The sequence below is a fragment of the Ammodytes marinus genome, assembly GCF_949987685.1.
Source record: "Ammodytes marinus genome assembly, chromosome: 4".
NCBI lineage: Eukaryota > Metazoa > Chordata > Actinopteri > Uranoscopiformes > Ammodytidae > Ammodytes > Ammodytes marinus.
The window spans coordinates 34,329,699-34,349,505 of NC_137233.1; the positions used below are offsets into that span (position 1 = coordinate 34,329,699).

Below are 19,807 nucleotides of genomic sequence, written 5' to 3' on the forward strand. Positions count from 1 at the left end.
AGTTGTCTTCAGGTTTTTACAAGCACAAAACATGCACTGGACAAAACATGCACTGGAGTATGATTGCATACACCGCGTTCTGGGCGTTCAATGAAAAAGAAAACACTGTGCATGGTCTATGGGTCCCATAACTCAACTCCACTAATTCAAATTGAAACGTGCATCGCTGGACAACATTCCATAGAACTGAATGGGACGCCGCCATTTTTTCAATTCGGTGTACTTCTTAAGTTCTTATAATATATCCATGGCCTGAACACAACCATCATTAATATGGGTCAAGCTCCAAAATCCAACCTCCTATACACTTCTCACAAAGAGATTGATCAAATCTTTTCATGACATTGGAATACCTTTCAAACTCTATTCATCGAGTTTCTTTTGACAGTTATTTTGCATCTATAAGTTAGATTAGTTAGATCTTTGACTAGCACATGGGGTAGAAACAATTACTGTAAGACATTTCCAGAGCTATCATTTGAGTTTTTTCCAACTGAAGAACTACAGTAAACACATCACTTTTCAATATGCTGCTGGTGCTATATTGTCAGCATTGCTTCTTTTCAGTGTACCTTAGATGGAGGTTAATCCCCCCCCCCCTCCCATCTCCTCATCTCTCTCCCTATAACAAGCTGAACATACGTAGAATGCCAGATTCATTCTCCTTTCCCGCTGTCCTCCTCCCTTCATGGTGCACCAGTAATTGCTGCTGTGCTTTTTCGAAAAACAGTAATAGACTGGCGTAGATAGGGCTGGATGGATATGCAAAAAAAACAGTTTCTTTTTTCCTTCTGCAGGGCCGGGTACAAATTGAAAACGGGGCCCTTTCTATATCTGCGTTAAACCTGTCAGATTCCGGGATGTATCAGTGTGTGGCTGAAAACAAACACGGCATTATTTATTCCAGTGCCCAACTAATGGTGTTAGGTAAGATTGCCTTTTTCTCCCTCTGCTTTTATCCTGTTTATTTATGTTCTGTGGGTTTGATCATCTCCTAAGATAAAAAAAAAGGCACAACAGCAGCCTGCCATATCTCTTTCCTCAGCAATCAGTCTGCAAACTCATTTGATGTCACTCTGAGCCCTGCCAGCAAGAAAAATATGAATCTGATGGAGTGTCTCATTTTACTTTCAGTCGTTTCATCATATTGATTTGGATACAACAAACACATCTCTTTGTGGCACTGTGCATGGTTTATCATGTAGATGGGTGTATTGATTTATTTGCATAGCTTTGATGACTTCCATCTGACTGGCTCGATGAAAAATTCAATTCTGCCTTGACACATGTGATGACACTTAGGGGTTCCAAACGACGGCTGGCAAAATGTGATGATGAGTGTGTACAGCAGCTGAAATGTGTGCATGTTGTTAAAGCTTGGTGCAGGCTGGAGGGGGGGATTATGTGGGTGTAGTTGAAGGATGGGATGGCATCAGGCACATGCACAGTTAGGACTGAAGGGGAACTTGAGCCCCTGCCCTTGTGCCCTTAATGAAAATGTTGTATTTTCCTTTACACAATTGAATATATTTTTCCGCCATGAATTAATTCAGAAAAAGCACACATTGGTGCATACAATTTCACCAAAATGCAGTAAATTCATCGTTTGACGCTCAAAAAAGTTTTGGGGAGGACCCCCAACTCAATTTTGTCGTCACCAATTTTGAAACAAAACCTAAGCCCTTGACAGCGGGCACTGCTTAAATTATGAAACCAGCTGAAACAATACTAACTTTTAATGTTATCCATAACAAAAGTCCCTCAGTAGGATTGGCTTGTAATATCTTCATTAGTCATTATTCCTCTGTAGTCTATACTTGCTAGGGATCACGCTAGTCTAATTTGCATTTAAGTGTTTTCTCTGTCACGCAGGGCAACTTCCAAAATGTGGAAAATAAAAGTCAGATAGAGGAATGCGACATCCATAAAGACAATGTTAAAAATCTTCCTGTTTAAATGAATACTCAATTGCCCCCTTTAATTATTTTGCTTTGGCCCCTGTACCCCCAAATATGTCTGTGCACAGCCCTGGATAGCAGGTGGGTTCATAGCCTCGAGCCCAATAGGCATTTCAACTGAGTTCATGCTAAGAGATTATGAAACCTTCATCACTGAGGCTTGAGGAGAGTCGATTTCAATACCGCACAGTTGATCTGAAAAGGTTCAGGTTGCCTCTTATTTTTCAATCTCACACCTTGCTCTGCCCTCCCCTCCTACACAGCTTCACCTCCCAGTTTCTCCAGAAGTCCATTAAGAGCCTTGCTAAAAGCTCGCTCGGGCAGCGAAGTCACTCTGGAATGCAAGCCCCAGGCCTCGCCCCCAGCAATTAGCCTGTGGAAGAGAGGGGACGAGATCCTGCAGAGAACTGAAAGGTAGGATAAAAAAGTCCACGTACATATCCTCAACTGTTTTCATTCACATTCACTGCAAAGGCAACTTGTTTGAATAGTGTTTTTGGCATTTGTGCAGATGCATTAGTAAAGGCTAATGAGAGCAGAGCATAGGCACCCATCAGGAGGGGGCAAAGGAGAACAGATACAAGGGTGGGGTGGTAACCACCTGTAGCAGGGGGCAGGGAGACAGTCCGTTGCCCAGCCGGTGTTGCCAGGGGGATGAATTATTAGAATATCATGGAAAAGCAATTTTTTCAATGTAATTTGATTCAAAAAGTGAAAGTTCCATATAGTTTAGATGTAGGGGAGAGTGGGATGAGATGTGCCACTTTTTACTCAAAGTTATTTTAAAGTGAGGCCTTGACAGTTTTGTCTCCAACTCAAATATGTACATATATTTCAGGATGTTGTGCAATAAAAACTTTGGATCTGGAATAAACTTTTTAAGAAATATAGCGTTCCGAAAAAAAGTTGTCTTGTGGCACAACTTGCCCCCGGTGTGGTGTAAGTTGTGCCACAAGAGAGAATACCATGGGGTAAATTGTGCCATTGATATATATCTCATACACTTTAATGCAAGACAAATCCATAAGACAATAACTTATTTAAGGTTTATTTAAAGTCAATAAAATCAATATTTTACAAAGATTGAAGGTCAATTTTCTTAAACAAGGCCTAGCAGATCAAATGGTTTTACCTGCAAAGCTCACAATGACTAGCCTGGCATTCCAAGACCTGCCACTAGGCGCTGGCAAATTAAATTTGCTGCGCCTGTTGGTCTGGACACTCTCCATTGAAGCTTTTTCAGAAAGCCCAGAAATCCAGACTCACGTTTCAATTGGTTCTATCTAATATGGGCGCGCCAGAGCCCTTTGTACGGTGCTCTGGGGCGGACATAACCGGATGACGACAGTGACGTGCATGCGACGTCGAAGCCGTGATAGTAAACATCAAAGATGGCTGCGGATATGTTGTTTGAGTTTGAGACTGCTTTGGCCTCGACCCTTTACGATTTGGAAGACGGCATGTGGAATGTTCTTTTTTGCCGACCGACCACGGCAAAAGTTTAATTTAACAGTTTAACAGCTGTTCGCTAAACGAACAGGGCTTAATAAGTCACCTTGTGCAACGCTCCGATTGGTTGTAGTGCTATCCAACTGCGTGCAGTGGCATTTGAAATGCACGAGTAGGAGCCGCCCCTTGAGTTGGAAATTACTATTGATCGTGGCCAGACTCTCTATCGTTCAAGATATCAGGGTCTGGATTTCAAATCAAATCAAATCAAATCAAATCAGTTTTATTTGTATAGCCCAAAATCACAAATACATTTGTCTCAGTGGGCTTTACATTTCATACAATATGATATATGATACAATATGATACAATATGACACCCTGCCCTTACACCCTTAGCTCGGCTGAGAAAAAACTCCCAGTAAAAACCCTTTACCAGGAATAAAAAAAAAATTAAGAAATCTCAGGGAGAGTCGACAGAGTAAGGGATCCCTCTCCCAGGACGGACATACTGCAATAGATGTCATAAGTAGAGAAAATCACGAAGGAATTTGATCATTGACCAGGTGATTACATGGTAATACTAAGTAAAGTGCGAATAGTGTGGATGCAGGAAGACTTCAGATGCTGCCAGAGGATCCACACCGTCTCGTCTCCACCAGGGAAAACTAAGGTTTCCATCGCCGGGATTACATCCCACGTCTCCAGGTGGCGTCCTTAACCACTGCAACATCTTTCGCGTTGATGGTCCATTCTCAGATGTTATCGGAGGGGGGACCAGATCCACACCGTCTCGTCACGACCAGGGAAAACTGGAAGAGGACAGACAGGCAACCAGTGAGCAAAGCAAAAATTAATTTAAAGATTGAACAAGCAAGCGAGTAGAAAGAATACTATCCTGATGGACGGTGAATCAGTGCTGATGTGAGGCAATAGCCTGGATTTCCAGGCTACACAATGACATATTCACCATCATCATCTTTCTGGCCATCTGAACTCTTGTCAGTGGTGTCGTTAAGTGGAATGGAGATGTCAGTCTCTTCTGAGCTACTGTAGACAATCACTTTCTTTTGGTGACCAGCGTATACAGCCATGCCACTGGCACAACTCTCAGAAATGTACTTTGCACTAGCTGCTCCGTGCTTGTGGAACCAACTGCCACCTGACAAATGTGATTCCCCCTCCATTGCTGCCTTTAAATCAAAGCTCAAAACCCATATGTACACCCTGGCTTTTCCTCCCCATTAACTATCTTACCTCTGCACTACTATCTTTGTTTATATGTGGATGTATGGGCTTAACCCTTAGGGCCCGTTGGTCCATTTTACGGACATTTCATTTTTCTTTTTTTGGATAATTTTGGCTGTGTTCATGCATATGGCATGAAAACTGGTAAGGAAGTGTATTTTTATATGATAATGTTATTTCCAGCTCAGCTCCTACAGTAAGGCTAAAATACACTGTATACAAACAAGAGTTACATTCAGACTGCTAAGGTCCATAAAACGTCCATTAACACCCATTCAAACACCATTTTTTCAACACACTGCCATTAAAGCATAATTGATGCATTTTTTTATAGCTGGGTGTCAATCTGGGCTTCTACCTTGGAATTGATCATTTTTACTACTCTCCACCATGTTACGTCATTATGACCATATTTGGCATATGGAGAAAAAACAGGCTATTTCCACTAGATAGCACTGTCACAATCCCCCCTTCCTCTCCCTTTAGCTTTAACCCTGAGGAGTGTGTGTGTGTGTATGTGGGTGTGTGTGCACGTGTGTGTGTGTGTGTGTGTGTGTGTGTGTGTGTGTGTGTGTGTGTGTGTGTGTGTGTGTGTGTGTGTGTGTATCCATGACCTATGACATTATGAGCAAAAGGCTAGTGGTTTTCAAGTGGCACTGTTTTCATTTACTCTGAATCCTCCTCCAGAGCTGGGATGTTTCCTCTGACTTTCAGTAGTGGAGAATTCAGTTGGCCCCACCAACACCCATACACAGAGATATACTCCTGCAGCCACTGGAATGGTACAGGGACCCACCTGTTACGCGTTAATGGAGGTTTCAGACACAGTGGTTGCGTTCCGAATCTCATACTCTTTCTTTTTTCTATTCTACATACTACATCCGACGATAAAAAGAATCTAGTTAGGATGCAGTAGGCATACTATTGGGACATACTTTACTCTCTTATTTCATCATAACATTGCGCCTTGATCTTGCCTCTTGCTTTTATATCCATCGCATCCCCGTTTGTTTTCATATGGAGGCTTCGTCGATGTTACGTCACTTCACGTGCGCACTGGATTGTGGGTCAGAATCGCCCAAATAGGATGCACTTTTCAACACTAACAATCTTGGCCGCATGAAGTAGGACATCCGGGTACTTCTAACCATCCTAAATCTGGCCATAAGAATCGGGACATCCTAAATCTTTTTTCTACATACTATATAGTAGAAAGTATGCGATTCGGAACGCAACCATTGTCTGTGTCAGATTCCTATTACTCGCTATCAGAATCAGACTCCATCACTGTTTCCAAAGCTTTATGTACTTCTTGTGTAAAGGCTCCCTCCATATTGCCAGGTAAGAAATAACTAGTTCCACAGTTTGCTTTGTATAAACTCTGGTTTCAATGGCAGCTGTGTAAACAGCTCAACGACTTGTTATGTGTCTCTGACGGCTGCACCTTTGATGTGATTGAAGATGGCCCATGTTTTAACTTATTTGAAGCAGTGCACTGCACATGCTTGTGTGTATGGACCTCAGGTAGGTGTGTGTGCTGTGCATTTATACAAAGTCATCTTTAGAGGGATTTTGAACCTCTGCATGAAAAACTACACATGGAACAGAGTGAATGAAAACAGTGCCACTTGAAAACCACTAGCCTTTTGCTCATAATGTCTAGGTCATGGACACACACACACACACACACACACACACACACACACGCACACACACACACAGTCTCTCTCATACACACAACTTTATTTAGCCAATGATGTCCCTGTTACACTGTTCTTGGCCCGTTCACTGTTCACTTCTGGATAATAACAAAAAGAGTGGAAAATGTGCATGGACTGCAGGTGAGGTTCTTTTCCTAACACAAAAATTCAATTTATGATTAGTACTGATGTTGGTTTAAAATTCAAGCCTAAAAAAGTTGGAAAAATATCGATGTATAATATTTTTTATAGCTACCTTTTTCAAAAGTCCATTTTACGTACCTTAGCGGTATGAGTGTCAGTTTATTACACTGTACAAAAAATAATAATGCCTAAATATCTGTGTTGCTGCTAATGATTGACATATCCCAGGCCTAATAATTCAATACAAAAAAAATTAGTTTGCATGTAGTATATTGAAAATAATAAACATTTTCAGTTTTTTCCTCCAAAATACGATGTCATCATGACCAAAACCTGGCAATTAAAGGGTTAACATCTTTTAAAATTCATGACTATTTTATATTAATAGTTAGGGCAGATGTAGGGGAAAATAATTGGCAAAAAAAAGTAAAAAAAAAAGATTGTATAACATTTTTTATAGCTACCTCAATGAAATGTCCATTTTACGGACCTTAGCGGTACGAGTGTGAGTATTTGACACTGCACAAAAAATAATAATGCCTGAAAATCAGTTTTGCTGCTCATCATTGACACATCACAGGCCTAATAATTCAACACAAAAAAAATTAGTTTGCATGTAGTATATTGAAAATATTTCAGTTTTTCAGTTTTTTTCATCTAAAATACGATGGCATCATGACCAAAACCTGGCATTTAAAGGGTTAACATCTTTTAAAATTCATGAATATTTTATATTAATAGTTAGGGCAGATGTGGGGGAAAAGAATTGGCAAAAAAAAGTAGAAAAAAATTAATGTATAATATTTTTTATAGCTACCTCAAGGAAATGTCCATTTTACGGACCTTAGCGGTACGAGTGTGAGTATTTGACACTGCACAAAAAATAATAATGCCTGAAAATCAGTTTTGCTGCTCATCATTGACACATCACAGGCCTAATAATTCAACACAAAAAAAATTAGTTTGCATGTAGTATATTGAAAATATTTCAGTTTTTCAGTTTTTTTCATCTAAAATACGATGGCATCATGACCAAAACCTGGCATTTAAAGGGTTAACATCTTTTAAAATTCATTAATATTTTATATTAATAGTTAGGGCAGATGTGGGGGAAAGGAATTGGCAAAAAAAAAGTAGAAAAAAATTAATGTATAATATTTTTTATAGCTACCTCAAGGAAATGTCCATTTTACGGACCTTAGCGGTACGAGTGTGAGTATTTGACACTGCACAAAAAATAATAATGCCTGAAAATCAGTTTTGCTGCTCATCATTGACACATCACAGGCCTAATAATTCAACACAAAAAAAAATAGTTTGCATGTAGTATATTGAAAATATTTCAGTTTTTCTCATCTAAAATACGATGGCATCATGACCAAACCCTGGCATTTAAAGGGTTAACATCTTTTAAAATTCATGACTATTTTATATTAATAGTTAGGGCAGATGTGGGGGAAAAGAATTGGCAAAAAAAAAGTAGAAAAAAAATAATGTATAATATTTTTTATAGCTACCTCAATGAAATGTCCATTTTACGGACCTTAGCGGTACGAGTGTGCCTAATATTATAACGGGCCCTAAGGGTTAATGTCTTTTATTTTTGTTATTGTTATTTTACCTTCATTGTTTACCTACTGATTGCACTATGTACAGCATGTTGGACAGTGCAAACTGTTATAAATGTGCTTTTATAAATACATTTTACTTACTTACTTACTTACTTATAACTCACCTAGGCCCTTTGGCACAAATCACCCCAACCCCAGAATTTTGGATAATTAGAATGATGCAGCAGTTTAGGGCTGACATTGTGCTAACTGTATAGACTCAAAGTGTAGCATACTAAAGCACTAAAACATGTGTCAAACGTTTTCAAACTTGTCTATAATTGTTCAGACATAATAATCAAAAAACCTTGATCATGGACATTTTACTTTGAAAGGCAAAACACCGTTTTGAGCTTAAATGTGCTTATATCTTATTCCTTGTGTCTCCCTTATTTACAGGCTGAGTCAAATGGATGGCTCTTCTTAAATATGTGGTCACATTTCCAATTTCTTCCACAGTTTTCTAGAAACAAGGGGTGGCACAACTTCCCCACTGGCACAACTCAGGCCACTCACTCCCCTATTAGACATATATTGATATATTTCAAGCATTTTTTGTTTAACTTTTCAGGATTCCGGTTTACAGCTCATGAAAATCAAAAATCCAGCATCTCAAAATATTAGAATATTCCATTAGGCCAATCAAAAAAAAATGTTTTTATACAGAACAGTTGACCTTTTGATAAGTATTTTCATTCATCTACTATATACTTGGTCTGGGATCTTATTTTGCATGAATTATTGCATTAATGCAGCATGGCATGGTGACGATCAGTCTGGAACTGCTGAGGTGTTATGAAGCCCAGGTTGCTTTGATAGTGGCCTTCAGCTCGTCTGTATTGTTGGGTCTGATGTGTCTCATCTGCCTCTTGACAATTGCCCGTAGGTTCTCTTTGGGGTTCAGATCTGGAGAGTTGTCTGGCCAATCAAGCACAGTAATACCTTGGTCAGCTAACCAGTTACTAGTGGTTTTTGCACTGTGGACAGGTGCCAAGTCTAGCTGGAAAAGGGAAATGGGCAACTCCATAAAGCTTGTCAACAGAGCATGACGTGCTCTAGAATCTCCTGGTAGACAGCTGTGTTGACTTTGGACTTGATAAAACACATTGGACCAACACCAGCAACAACATGAGGCTCTCGCAGACTCAAGGGGTATTTTTCTTCATGAACTTTTAGTAGCCGTAAATGGGTGGAATCATGGCACTGTGTAGTGATGGGTCCTGCCGACATGGGTAGCTTACCCATACTCACATATGCAGTCATGCTCAAAAAGGAACTTGGTGGTAATTGTATTAGTGGGAGAAGTAAGCGAAAGCTATATGCCTGATTCTGATACTTTTTTTAGAAGAGCCAAGTAAAAGAGTACCTTATTATAATTGATTGTTGAGAGCATAAGAAGTGACAATACAATATTTTTAAATTTGTTGTAATTCAGTTCAACATATTTTAGCTGACATGTTTTTAATATTTAGCATTAACTGTATGTTTATTTTTTTATTAATTGTATTCAACACATTTAGCTTGTTATGACAAACACTGCTGTGTATTTTCATGGGGCATTACTTGTATCATGTCAGCTACAGAGATATAATGGGCTTTCACAAAATTCCCCGGCAGTCAGTGACCGCAGAGCATAATACAGTTTCCCCACTGACCTTCTCGAAATAAAGTCTGTGAAGCACATTTGATTTATTCATTGAGTTATTGTTTGTAAAATATTTCTTCATTTAGTAATGTGTCCCAGAGCTTAGCCCACCACTGAGTTAGGGTGGTAGGTAACCCTGCCCGCTGCTCCCCCTTTTCCTGGGCTTTAGTGTAGAACTTTAAAGCTGGGGTATATGATTTTGGAGAAAATAGCAGTTGGGATAGAGATTCAAATCCAAATACCTCAACCGCTCCACTTGTGTTCTCTCTGGTCCCTCTCTGACACGCTCTACCTGCTGTAGCTCCTCCCTTCGAATGACAGTTATGTGCGTTCATGTCTTTTCAACTAGTGTCTTTCCTGGTCTTTCCTCGTATCCTTGCTGTCTTAGTGGTGTAAGCAGTTGTTGTTATACAGGAAATATGACATTTAGGGGCCGTTGATTGTAGACATTGCTGTTTGTTGGCTGCTGTAGTGCCAAACTGTCAGACTACTAGGGTCGTGAACGCTCACGCAACAACGTCGGTGCCAAAGTGAATGGACAGTCCCAACAGCCAATAAGAACGGAGAATCGGAGCCTCGCTCTGATTGTTCAAAGTGTACATGAGCGGTGGCAATTTTTGGGGGCGGCACACAGAGGCAGGGGAGAGCAAAGTGATGAGTAGATATTCTCAGACCATTTCACCTACATATAGCTGAACGGCTAATATGACATTTTTGCCGAATAATACAGTGAAAAAGTTACCCACCCCAGCTTTAAGGCGAGACACTGCAGTAAAAAAGACACATTTCAAGCAGTGGTCAATTGAGTATTTATCTTTTTCTTTTCCATAACAAGTTTTTGGTCATACAAGTATTATTAAAAGGTCCAAAATGTAGATTTAAGTGTTTATTTGACTATACATTTTTTGTTTGCGTCTGTATATTTATCCTACACAACCATCTTGAATGGCCATTATCTCAACATAATTTTTTTCAATACCCTGGCCTGAACCGAACAATATCAACTTCTATAGCACTTACATAAACTAAACTTCCTATGATAATTCTTAGCACTTCCTGCATACGTTTAATACAGAAGGAATTGTTCATATGCAGTTAATTGTATGATATATTTTTCTAAATGTACTTTAAGTAATCAACTGGCAAAGTTGGATCAACCGTCACATGTGAAGATATTGAATTTCAGCGTAAAAATAATGACTACTACATACTGCAATGCAAAGTTCAGCCCTTTAGTCTAACTCTCCACATCAGCCAACACAGTAACAACCATGTCTACTTCCCTTCAGGATTATTTTGCTACCCAATGGGACGTTAAAGATCGCCAATGTGAGCAGACGGGACGCCGCCAGCTACACGTGCATGGCTAAGAATCAGTTTGGGACGGCGAGCACCACTGGGAGGCTGATTGTCACCGGTGAGTCCTGCTGTTCTCCATCAACCCTCAACTCCTTTAACGTTTGCAACAGTGGCAGATTTGGCCTCTCAAGTTTCATGTTGCCCTTTTGAAACAATGGCTTCTTGATTTCAAACAGAGAAGAGAAGAATAGTAATGGATGGGATTTAGTGCTTTTTTGCCTAGGCACTCAAAGCACTTTACAGGGTTCCAGGTTCCATTCATACACAGTCATACCGGTGGTGGTAAGCTACAATAGTAGCCACAGCTGCCCTGGGGCAGACTGATGGAGGCGTGGCTGCCATTCCGTGCCAACGGCCCCTCCGACCACCACCTCAAACATACAGCAGTCATACACATTCACACGAGGCAAGGTGGGTGAAGTGTCTTGCCCAAGGACACAGCAACCATGATACATGGCGGCAGGGCGGGAATCAAACCGCCAACCCTTGGATCATTGGCCAACTCGCTCTACCAACTGAGCCACAGTCGCCCCCAGAAGAGAATAAAACATATTTCATCCTGTCAACCATCCATGTAGACAGCTGAAATGACAACTCTCCTTAAATATTTTTATAAACCTTGACTAACTGACTATTTGAGTTGGTTTATTGCATACAGACATGAGAGTGGTATCAATCTTCTCAACTAACTCCTGGTAAGAAAATGAATTAGCATTTATCGAAACTTTCCTGAACCGCCCCTTTACATAGGCTACATACTGTATATGATATCATGCTAATTTGGGGCTTTTATAATGCAAAATAATGGAGGAAAAGCTCCAAGGTCTTGGTAAAAAGGCGGCATCCTCAGCAGCTAACATGATAACATGGAAATACATGAGAAGCATTGTTTTTCTCATGAAATGCAACCCTTTTATGAGAGAAGGATACAGTCAAAATCAGACAAAATATAATATTAAACGTACTTGACGCAGTTCAGTTGTTAACTATAGAAATGCATAATACATTGACTTAGAAAACAGCACAGAGATCAAATATGCTTTATTGGTAGCATTTTACAACATTATGCTTTACACTAGGTAACTACTTTAAGTAACATCCACAAGCCATGCTTATGTTTGCATCTTAACCTAGTGCAAATAATGTATTGTTAAAGATACAATTGTAAAATTGCTTATCAGGGGATTTTTTTTTGCAAACGGTAAATTTCTTTGCGGCTTTTCCAGAAGAAAAGGTGAAGGTAAATTCCAAATTGTTCAATTCTCTTCACTTATAGTCAAGCCTTATTGCATGTGTTATGTTAACAACCAAGTTTATTGTAAAATTATTATGGCTGGCATAAATGGTGCATAGTAACAGGTAGGTAAGCAGCAAAACATTATGCTTGATTTAGTTAAAGGTCATTTTTGTATGAATGCAGTGGCATAACAAGTCCATGTAGTCCTCCAGTTTAATCGCTTGTGTGTTAGCCACCTGACTTATTTTTCTCATTAGTTTTTTACTCTTCTCATACCCTGACAGCTGAACCATTTAATGTCATGGAATTTAATTACTGTGACCTTTCGCCAAACATACCAAGGAGACCAAGGCCCTCCAATCCAGTCACCAGTGGGAATGCACTGCCATCTTTGTAATCCTTTTTTCAAACATATTATTTCCCCCAAAATAGATCCCTGTACATAGAGTGCAAACCTGGAGATGTCATTAAATGTTGCTAATGGACAGGGTTGGAATTTACGTAAGTGCTTACAAAAATAAGGGAGAAAAAGCAGACATCCATGGGAAATTTAATGATGGCGACTTGATTCAGTTGTGAATTGAAACGAGAAGGGAGGTTGCTAGGGGGACACGGGTTGGTGGTAAAGGTTCCCGTGGTGGATATAACAACATGCTATACACTGTTGTCTGTTGTTTTGGCCATGTAGAGCCCACCAGAATCACCACGAGGCCCACTAACATGGAGATTATTGTTGGCGAGAGTATCGTGCTACCCTGCCAGATTGCCTGTGATCCGGCTCTGGATGTGTCTTTCTCGTGGGCATTCAACGGCCAACTCATCGACTTCCAACAAGACGGCAATCACTATGAAAGAGTGGGCGGGGTGAGTCATCAGCGTTTAATTTGACTTTTTTTTTTTTTTTTTTACTTTCTGACTATTCTGGAATGAATTGAGACATACTGTGTGATATGGAAAGGTTGGAAGGGTTAGGGTATGCTACACTGCCCTGTTGAGGGCTTCTCAAACACCCAGGAAGAGAAGATTGCTGCCAAGGCTTGTCCATTTGAAAGTGTCCCAGTGGTCAATGGTGGATGCAATATCAAAGAGATAGAGTTATCTGTTAAGTTCCCTGTAAAGCCAAATCGACAAAATCCTCAGACCAAACGGTCTGGACAGTAAAAAGGCTATTTTAGCAGTTTTTAGAAAATGTTTGAACATTTTATTTATTTATTTTTTAGGAAAAGGTAATCAGGCACCCAACTTTAATATTATACTTTATATCGATTTGTATTATTTTAGACCAGGTTTCCAAAGGCTTTCAGAATCGGTAACATCCTTTTATTCATATCCTTTCATTCAAATGGCACTATCGGGCCAGTGAATCGGGATCCTTACCTTTTGAATTAGCTGTGTGAGCTGCCATGTGCTTCCAAAAGATATATCGGATAAATGGCATCACAGTCATGCGTTAATAAAGTCTTCTAATTCCCTTACCTCAAGGGAGAACATTTTCTTATAATCTCCCCCCTGCCATAATTCAATTTGCATACCATTTATGAATCTTGAGCTTCCGAAATAATTAAGTAATGAGCCGGCAGCAGGCGTTCACCAAGGGCAGTAGTAAGAAAGTACACTTTCATTTGAAATCCCTGTGCTCTGAAATGATTTAAAAAGCGACTTCTCTCTTAATTAAATATTTGTTCCTTTCGATGAAGGGAAAATGTAATTGTTTAGCGCAAAATTATACATAACACACTCTTGTTTTCATTTGTATAGCGCGGTTGATTATCCAAGGTCGGCCTTTAGAAATGTTTGACATCATATGTGAGTGCCCTCGTAGTGTTATGGACATGCCAAATGCATAACATCACAAATGTAAATGTAAAATACTAATGAGATACATAGGCATATAATTAATGAGATATCATTTTCACGGAGTCTGTTTCCCTTGTCCAGAGAGAATACCCCCCCCCCCCCCCCCCCCCCGCTTAACAGCTTCTGATGAATTAATTAACATAATTAAAGGCAAATCTGCCTCATCACTTCCTCGCTGCCAAGGCTCAGGATGCCTTGCTTCTCTCAGTGCAGCCAGCTGGTGGCTGACATTGCAGAAAGAATCACCCAGGTATGAAAAACAAGAAAAAAAACTTTCAGGTAAAAAAGGGAAGAAGATGAAAGGAAGGTTGAAAAGAGAGCATGAGCGCTAGACTCTTTAACCTGTGGCCGCCACGAAAGTGCCATTCTGCTCGGTTCGGCTTTGTAAGGGGGCTTCACAGAGGTAAACAGCAGAGGAAAACAGTCCAGTTTAAAAACATTCCTGCAAATAATTTAAGGATTTCACCATCTATAATCCATAATATAATTAAAATATCAAGAGAATCCGGAGAAATCTCTGCATGTAAGGGACAAGATACAAAATTAAAATATAATGCCCATGACCTCAGGTTGCACAGCTAGGCCTTCTAGCGCCATTGGGAGGAAAGTTAACCTACTTGAACTAAAGCTAGCTTGCCCCTGTGAATTGATAGAATTATATGATAGATTTCTTCTATTTTACCCATTTCCCACCAACGGGCACCAATTGCCAGCTTCGGGTGCTGGTGCTGGAGCCAGTTGCGAACCGCTTTTCCCACCGGCAAGAGCTGGCAAGAGAACAACATCATGATGTCACTGTTAACGTCTGTGTACGTCGCCCGACGTCGCTGCTCTCCTTCCTAACGCTAAAGCTAGTGCTAGCTTTAAGCACAACAGAGGTGGAAACACGTGTTGCCTCTCGCTGCTGGTACGAAATGCTTGTACTGGTTGCAGCTTTCACTACACAGCAGCAGGAGTTAGTTGGGCTTAAAGTGCCGAGACAGCTTGTACACAACCCAAACCCTGTCTGGCCTTGTGGTATGAGACTGTAATCCTTTACCTGGAAGACAGTAGGATAGAGGAGTGGACTAACGAACCAACTCCAAAACTCCAGAAACCAGAAATGGTGGAAGGCTGGGCTTGGGGCTAGCAACCCCAACTCGCAAAATCCTTCATGCTACAGAAACGTCAATGAACACTAAAAAAATCCCAAAGTCTTGCAAAGGAAGACTCTTCAGCGTCCCAAGCTAAAGAAAAAATTACGATGCACATGGAAAACCGCAAGGAGACAGTGCGTGTTAAGCTTCTTCTGACCCCTAGACGACCCACCACCATAGCAACATGGAATGTGAGGACCATGCATTTACAATAGCTACGAACTGGTAATGTGAAGACATGGAATAGGATCCAGCAACGAAAATGGAGAAAGATTTGCAGCGGCTTGTGCAGACAACCACTTGGTCATCGTGGGTAATTTCCCACACAGGGACATCCATAAAGCAACTTGGGTATCTGCTGACCATACCACAGAAAATCAAAACGACCACATCTTCATTAGCCAAAGGTTTAGGCATTCATTGCTGGATGTCAGAGTTAGAAGAGGAGCTGATGCTGGATCTGACCATCACCTGGTTACAGCATGGATCCAGCTGAAACTGAGACGCATGAAACCAAGACAAGGAAGAGTCAAATTCAATGTACAACTATTTCTGGATAAAGGCACATCGGAACTTTACCAAGTGTGTGTCACATTAAACAAGCGGTTCCATGCACTACAATTACTACAACACCTGGAAGCAGAAGCCCCAAGATCACTGGAGGATACCTGGAAAGGTCTGAAAAGCATCATCAAACCCTGGCTATCCATGGAAACAATCATGAAAGTCAGCGAGAGAAGGGGGAAAAAGGAGGTACTAAACAGAAGGAAAACCAGAGCAAAAAAGGCAACAGCGCAGAAGGAATATCAAGCAGCAAACAGAAAAAGTGAAGAAAAGTGTCAGAAGAGACAAAAATAAGTACATTGGGGATCTAGCACAACAGGCAGAGGAAGCAGCAGGAAAGAAAATCCTCAAGGAACTCTCCCTTACAACAAAAAAGCTCACAAGTACACATTAAAAACTCACAGGGAACACTCCTCACAACCAAGGAAGACCAACTAAAGAGGTGGACAGACCACTTTAGAGCACTGTTTAACAGACACCCCCCTCAAATAACAGCAGAGATCCCACCAGCCGCAAACCTGTTGAAGATAAACTGCAACCCCCCCACTAAGACTGAAATCAAGAAGGCATTCAAGGCCCTGAGAGGAGGCAAGGCAGAGGGGCCGGACGAGAAACCAGCCGAAGCCTTCAAGGCAGACATCGAAACCTCCACCACAAGCTTCACCATCTCATGCAAATCATCTGGGAGGAAGAAAATGTCCCGTCAGATTGGAGAGATAGCAACATTATAAAGATTCCAAAGAGAGACGACCTCGGGGAGTGTAAAAACTACAGAGGAATAATGCTGCTTTCAACACCAGGGAAGGTGCTCAACTGCATAATACTTGAGAGACTCCAGAAGGCTGTGGATGAGCAACTGAGGGAAAACCAGACCGGCTTCAGGATCAGTAGATCCTGTGGAGACCAAATAGCCACCCTCAGGATTATCATCGAACAATCCATCGAATAGAACTCTCCTGTCATAGTAAATTTCATAGACTTTGAAAAGGCTTTTGACAGTGTGGATCGGGAGATGCTGTGGTAATTGATGGGGCAATATGGCATCCCACCAAAGTTCATCAGCATCATCAAGAACACTTACCATGAGATACAATGTCGCGATAAGCAATAAATCAATTAATTGCACGATAAATTAAAATGAGCGATAATTTTTTGGACGCAATAAATTACATTTGCAGCTTGTTTGTTTTCCTCGTGTCTCTCTTTATCAAAGAGACTGGATGACAAGAGTTTTCACTCCGGTGTATCGGCCTTCTCGCTTTGTGTGTGAGAAAGAGAGCTAGACAGAGGAAAGAGAGAGAAGGGAGAGTCCGCGAGTGATTAGTCAAATGATCAACTGCGCGGATAACGTCAGCTAGGCTACTTTCATCGCAGTGTCTCGCTGTAGTCACGTCTTTAACATGTTGGCGACTTTGCCGCTATATTTGCTGGTATTGATCTTTGAAAGGTGTACTTGCATTATTATGCCAGTATCATTATATTAGTTGAAAATGGTCTCAAAACGGCAATATTATCGATTATCACAATCATTTTTGGGGCAATTAATCGCCCAGCAAAATGTGTTATCGTGACAGGCCTAATGTCAAGTTCTCCATGAAGGATGCATATCTTAGGCCTTTGATGTCCTGACTGGGGTGCGGCAGGAATGCTTGCTTTCACCCTTCCTCTGCATAGACTGGACTTTGAAAAAGGTAACCAACTTCAGCCAAACCGGCATACAGTGGAGCCTGACCGAACAGCTAGAGGATCTGGATGTTGCTGATGATTTGGCACTACTTGCACACAGCCACCAACAGATGCAGTACAAATCACACAAACTAGAGATAACTGCTGCTTCGCTCGGGCTCAAGATCTACTCATCAAAAACCAAAGTAATGCAAATCAACAACAAGAACAACACACTAACACAATAACAATGGATCAAAACCAGCTAGAGGATGTAACCAGTTTCACATACCTTGGGAGTGTAATTACTGTAGAAGTAGGATCGGAGGAGGATGCCAAAGCCAGAATTGGGAAAGCAAGGACAACATTTAACATCTTAAATAAAATCTGCAAAAAAAACATATCACTCAAGACCAAACTTAAAATCTTCAACTCAACTGTCAAATCCACTCTACTTTACGGATCCGAAACCTGGAAGACAACCACCAACATACTCAACAAACTACAGACATTCAGCAACCGCTGTCTACGACGCCTCCTGGGAATCTACTGGCCCAACGCCATCTCAACTGCCAACCTGTGGGAACTCACCAAACAAGAATCAATAGAGACCCAAATCAGGAGGAGAAAATTGAAATGGATTGGCCACACACTCAGAAGAAAACACAAATCAATTACAAAGCAGGCCCTGACATGGAACCCACAAGGCAGGAGAAGTAAGGGAAGACCTAGGGCCACCTGGAGAAGAACCACAGAGCAGGAGATGAAGACGATTCATATTTTGTTGATGTTTTGTTTTTTTGTTTCCCCATGGCCATCACATATATCCCGTTTATGGAAAATAATATTTGCTCTTTACACTGGGAGTTATACCCATATCTTGCTTGAGCTGATGTAATTACAGAATAATTAGGATTGTCTTTCCAATAAACTAGACTATGTTTGTTTTGTGTATCATGTATATAGCTGGTGGCTGTTTGTGGGGGGTGGGGGAGGGGGTTGGGGATGAGGGGTGGCTGGTTGGTCTGGTAGCGCCTGAAGGGCTGCCAATAGCATTATTTGTGCAGTAACACCTGCCATGTGTGTTGGTTAGTGTTTGGAGAAAAATAAACAGAGGCCTGAAGACTATGTTGGTTGTGCAAGACATTATACATATTTCAAACATCCCTGAGCCAAAAAGCTGGGTTGATGAAATAACACTGCATCTCTTAATTAGCCTTATTATCATTATTATTTTTCCCAACCATCATATTGCCTTCCAGAGTATATCAGGGGATCTGATGATTCGGAACATCCAGCTGAACCACGGTGGGAAATATGTCTGCGTTATTGACACTGATGTCGAGAGCCTGTCCACCTCTGCCATCTTGGTTGTCAAAGGTAAGAACACCAATTGATTTTTTTTTTCAAAAGCTTTTTGTTGTACGCTAGTGCATGAGGGATGAGGCATTGGCGCACCTGTGGAAGTATTCCCTGCGAAAGAAGTTTGACAGAGGGAAATGTAAGAAAAAATCTCCCAAGGTGTCCTGTAATACAGTATACACAGATAAGTTGACTTGCTGACACTCCACATTATGGACAATTGTTTGCAGAAATTTCAAAATGGCACACACACTTGCTTTGTTGACTCAAGATTCAAGAGATTCAAGTGGTTTATTTGTCATATGCACAACAATTACAGGAACAGTCGTTGGCAATGCAATTCTTAAGTTCCAGGCTCCTTTCATCAATGCAATATAGAAGAAGAACATGTATAAGAGAAAAACACAAGTGAAGGGAGCAACCTGAGACACACATAAACACAGTTGAGTAAGGGTGTATTCACACATGGAAAGTCCGTTAGTTCACTTGCTTTGGTCCAGACCAAATAGAATTTGGATTTTTTTGTTTGGTGTGGTCCACTTTCATATTGCCCCTTTTGCAAGTGAACCAGCATTATGAAGCAAAACCACACGTGATCTAAGGTCATTCATTCATTGGACAGACATTCTGGGGTGGAGAGAAGCAGGAAGAACGAAGTAAAAACTGCGAATTTATCATTGATATAATATGGAGTTAAAAATAATAAAAATGCCTACATCTAGCCTATAAATAAAGAAGAAAAAAATCTAATTATTGTTGTTTCATATGTTTATAATATGTAGCCCTATGACAATGCCACGTTATGTGGCTTCTAGCCTACGATGTGAAACATCATTTTTACTGTATTTTTGCTGCTGGACGCGCGACTCGCGTG

The 19,807-nt window shown here is 40.8% G+C and overlaps 1 protein-coding gene across 1 annotated transcript in view; it reads left to right on the forward strand.

The window, feature by feature from the left end:
- cntn3b (contactin 3b) overlaps window positions 1-19,807 on the forward strand; it is a gene marked incomplete at both ends in the record, with an annotated part of 118,912 nt that overhangs the window by 61,486 nt on the left and 37,619 nt on the right. The window contains 5 exons of the mRNA XM_080026383.1: window positions 798-927; window positions 2,222-2,372; window positions 11,043-11,170; window positions 13,038-13,213; window positions 18,834-18,951. Coding sequence (XP_079882509.1) covers window positions 798-927; window positions 2,222-2,372; window positions 11,043-11,170; window positions 13,038-13,213; window positions 18,834-18,951 — 703 coding nt within the window. The remainder of the gene's footprint in view (window positions 1-797; window positions 928-2,221; window positions 2,373-11,042; window positions 11,171-13,037; window positions 13,214-18,833; window positions 18,952-19,807) is intronic.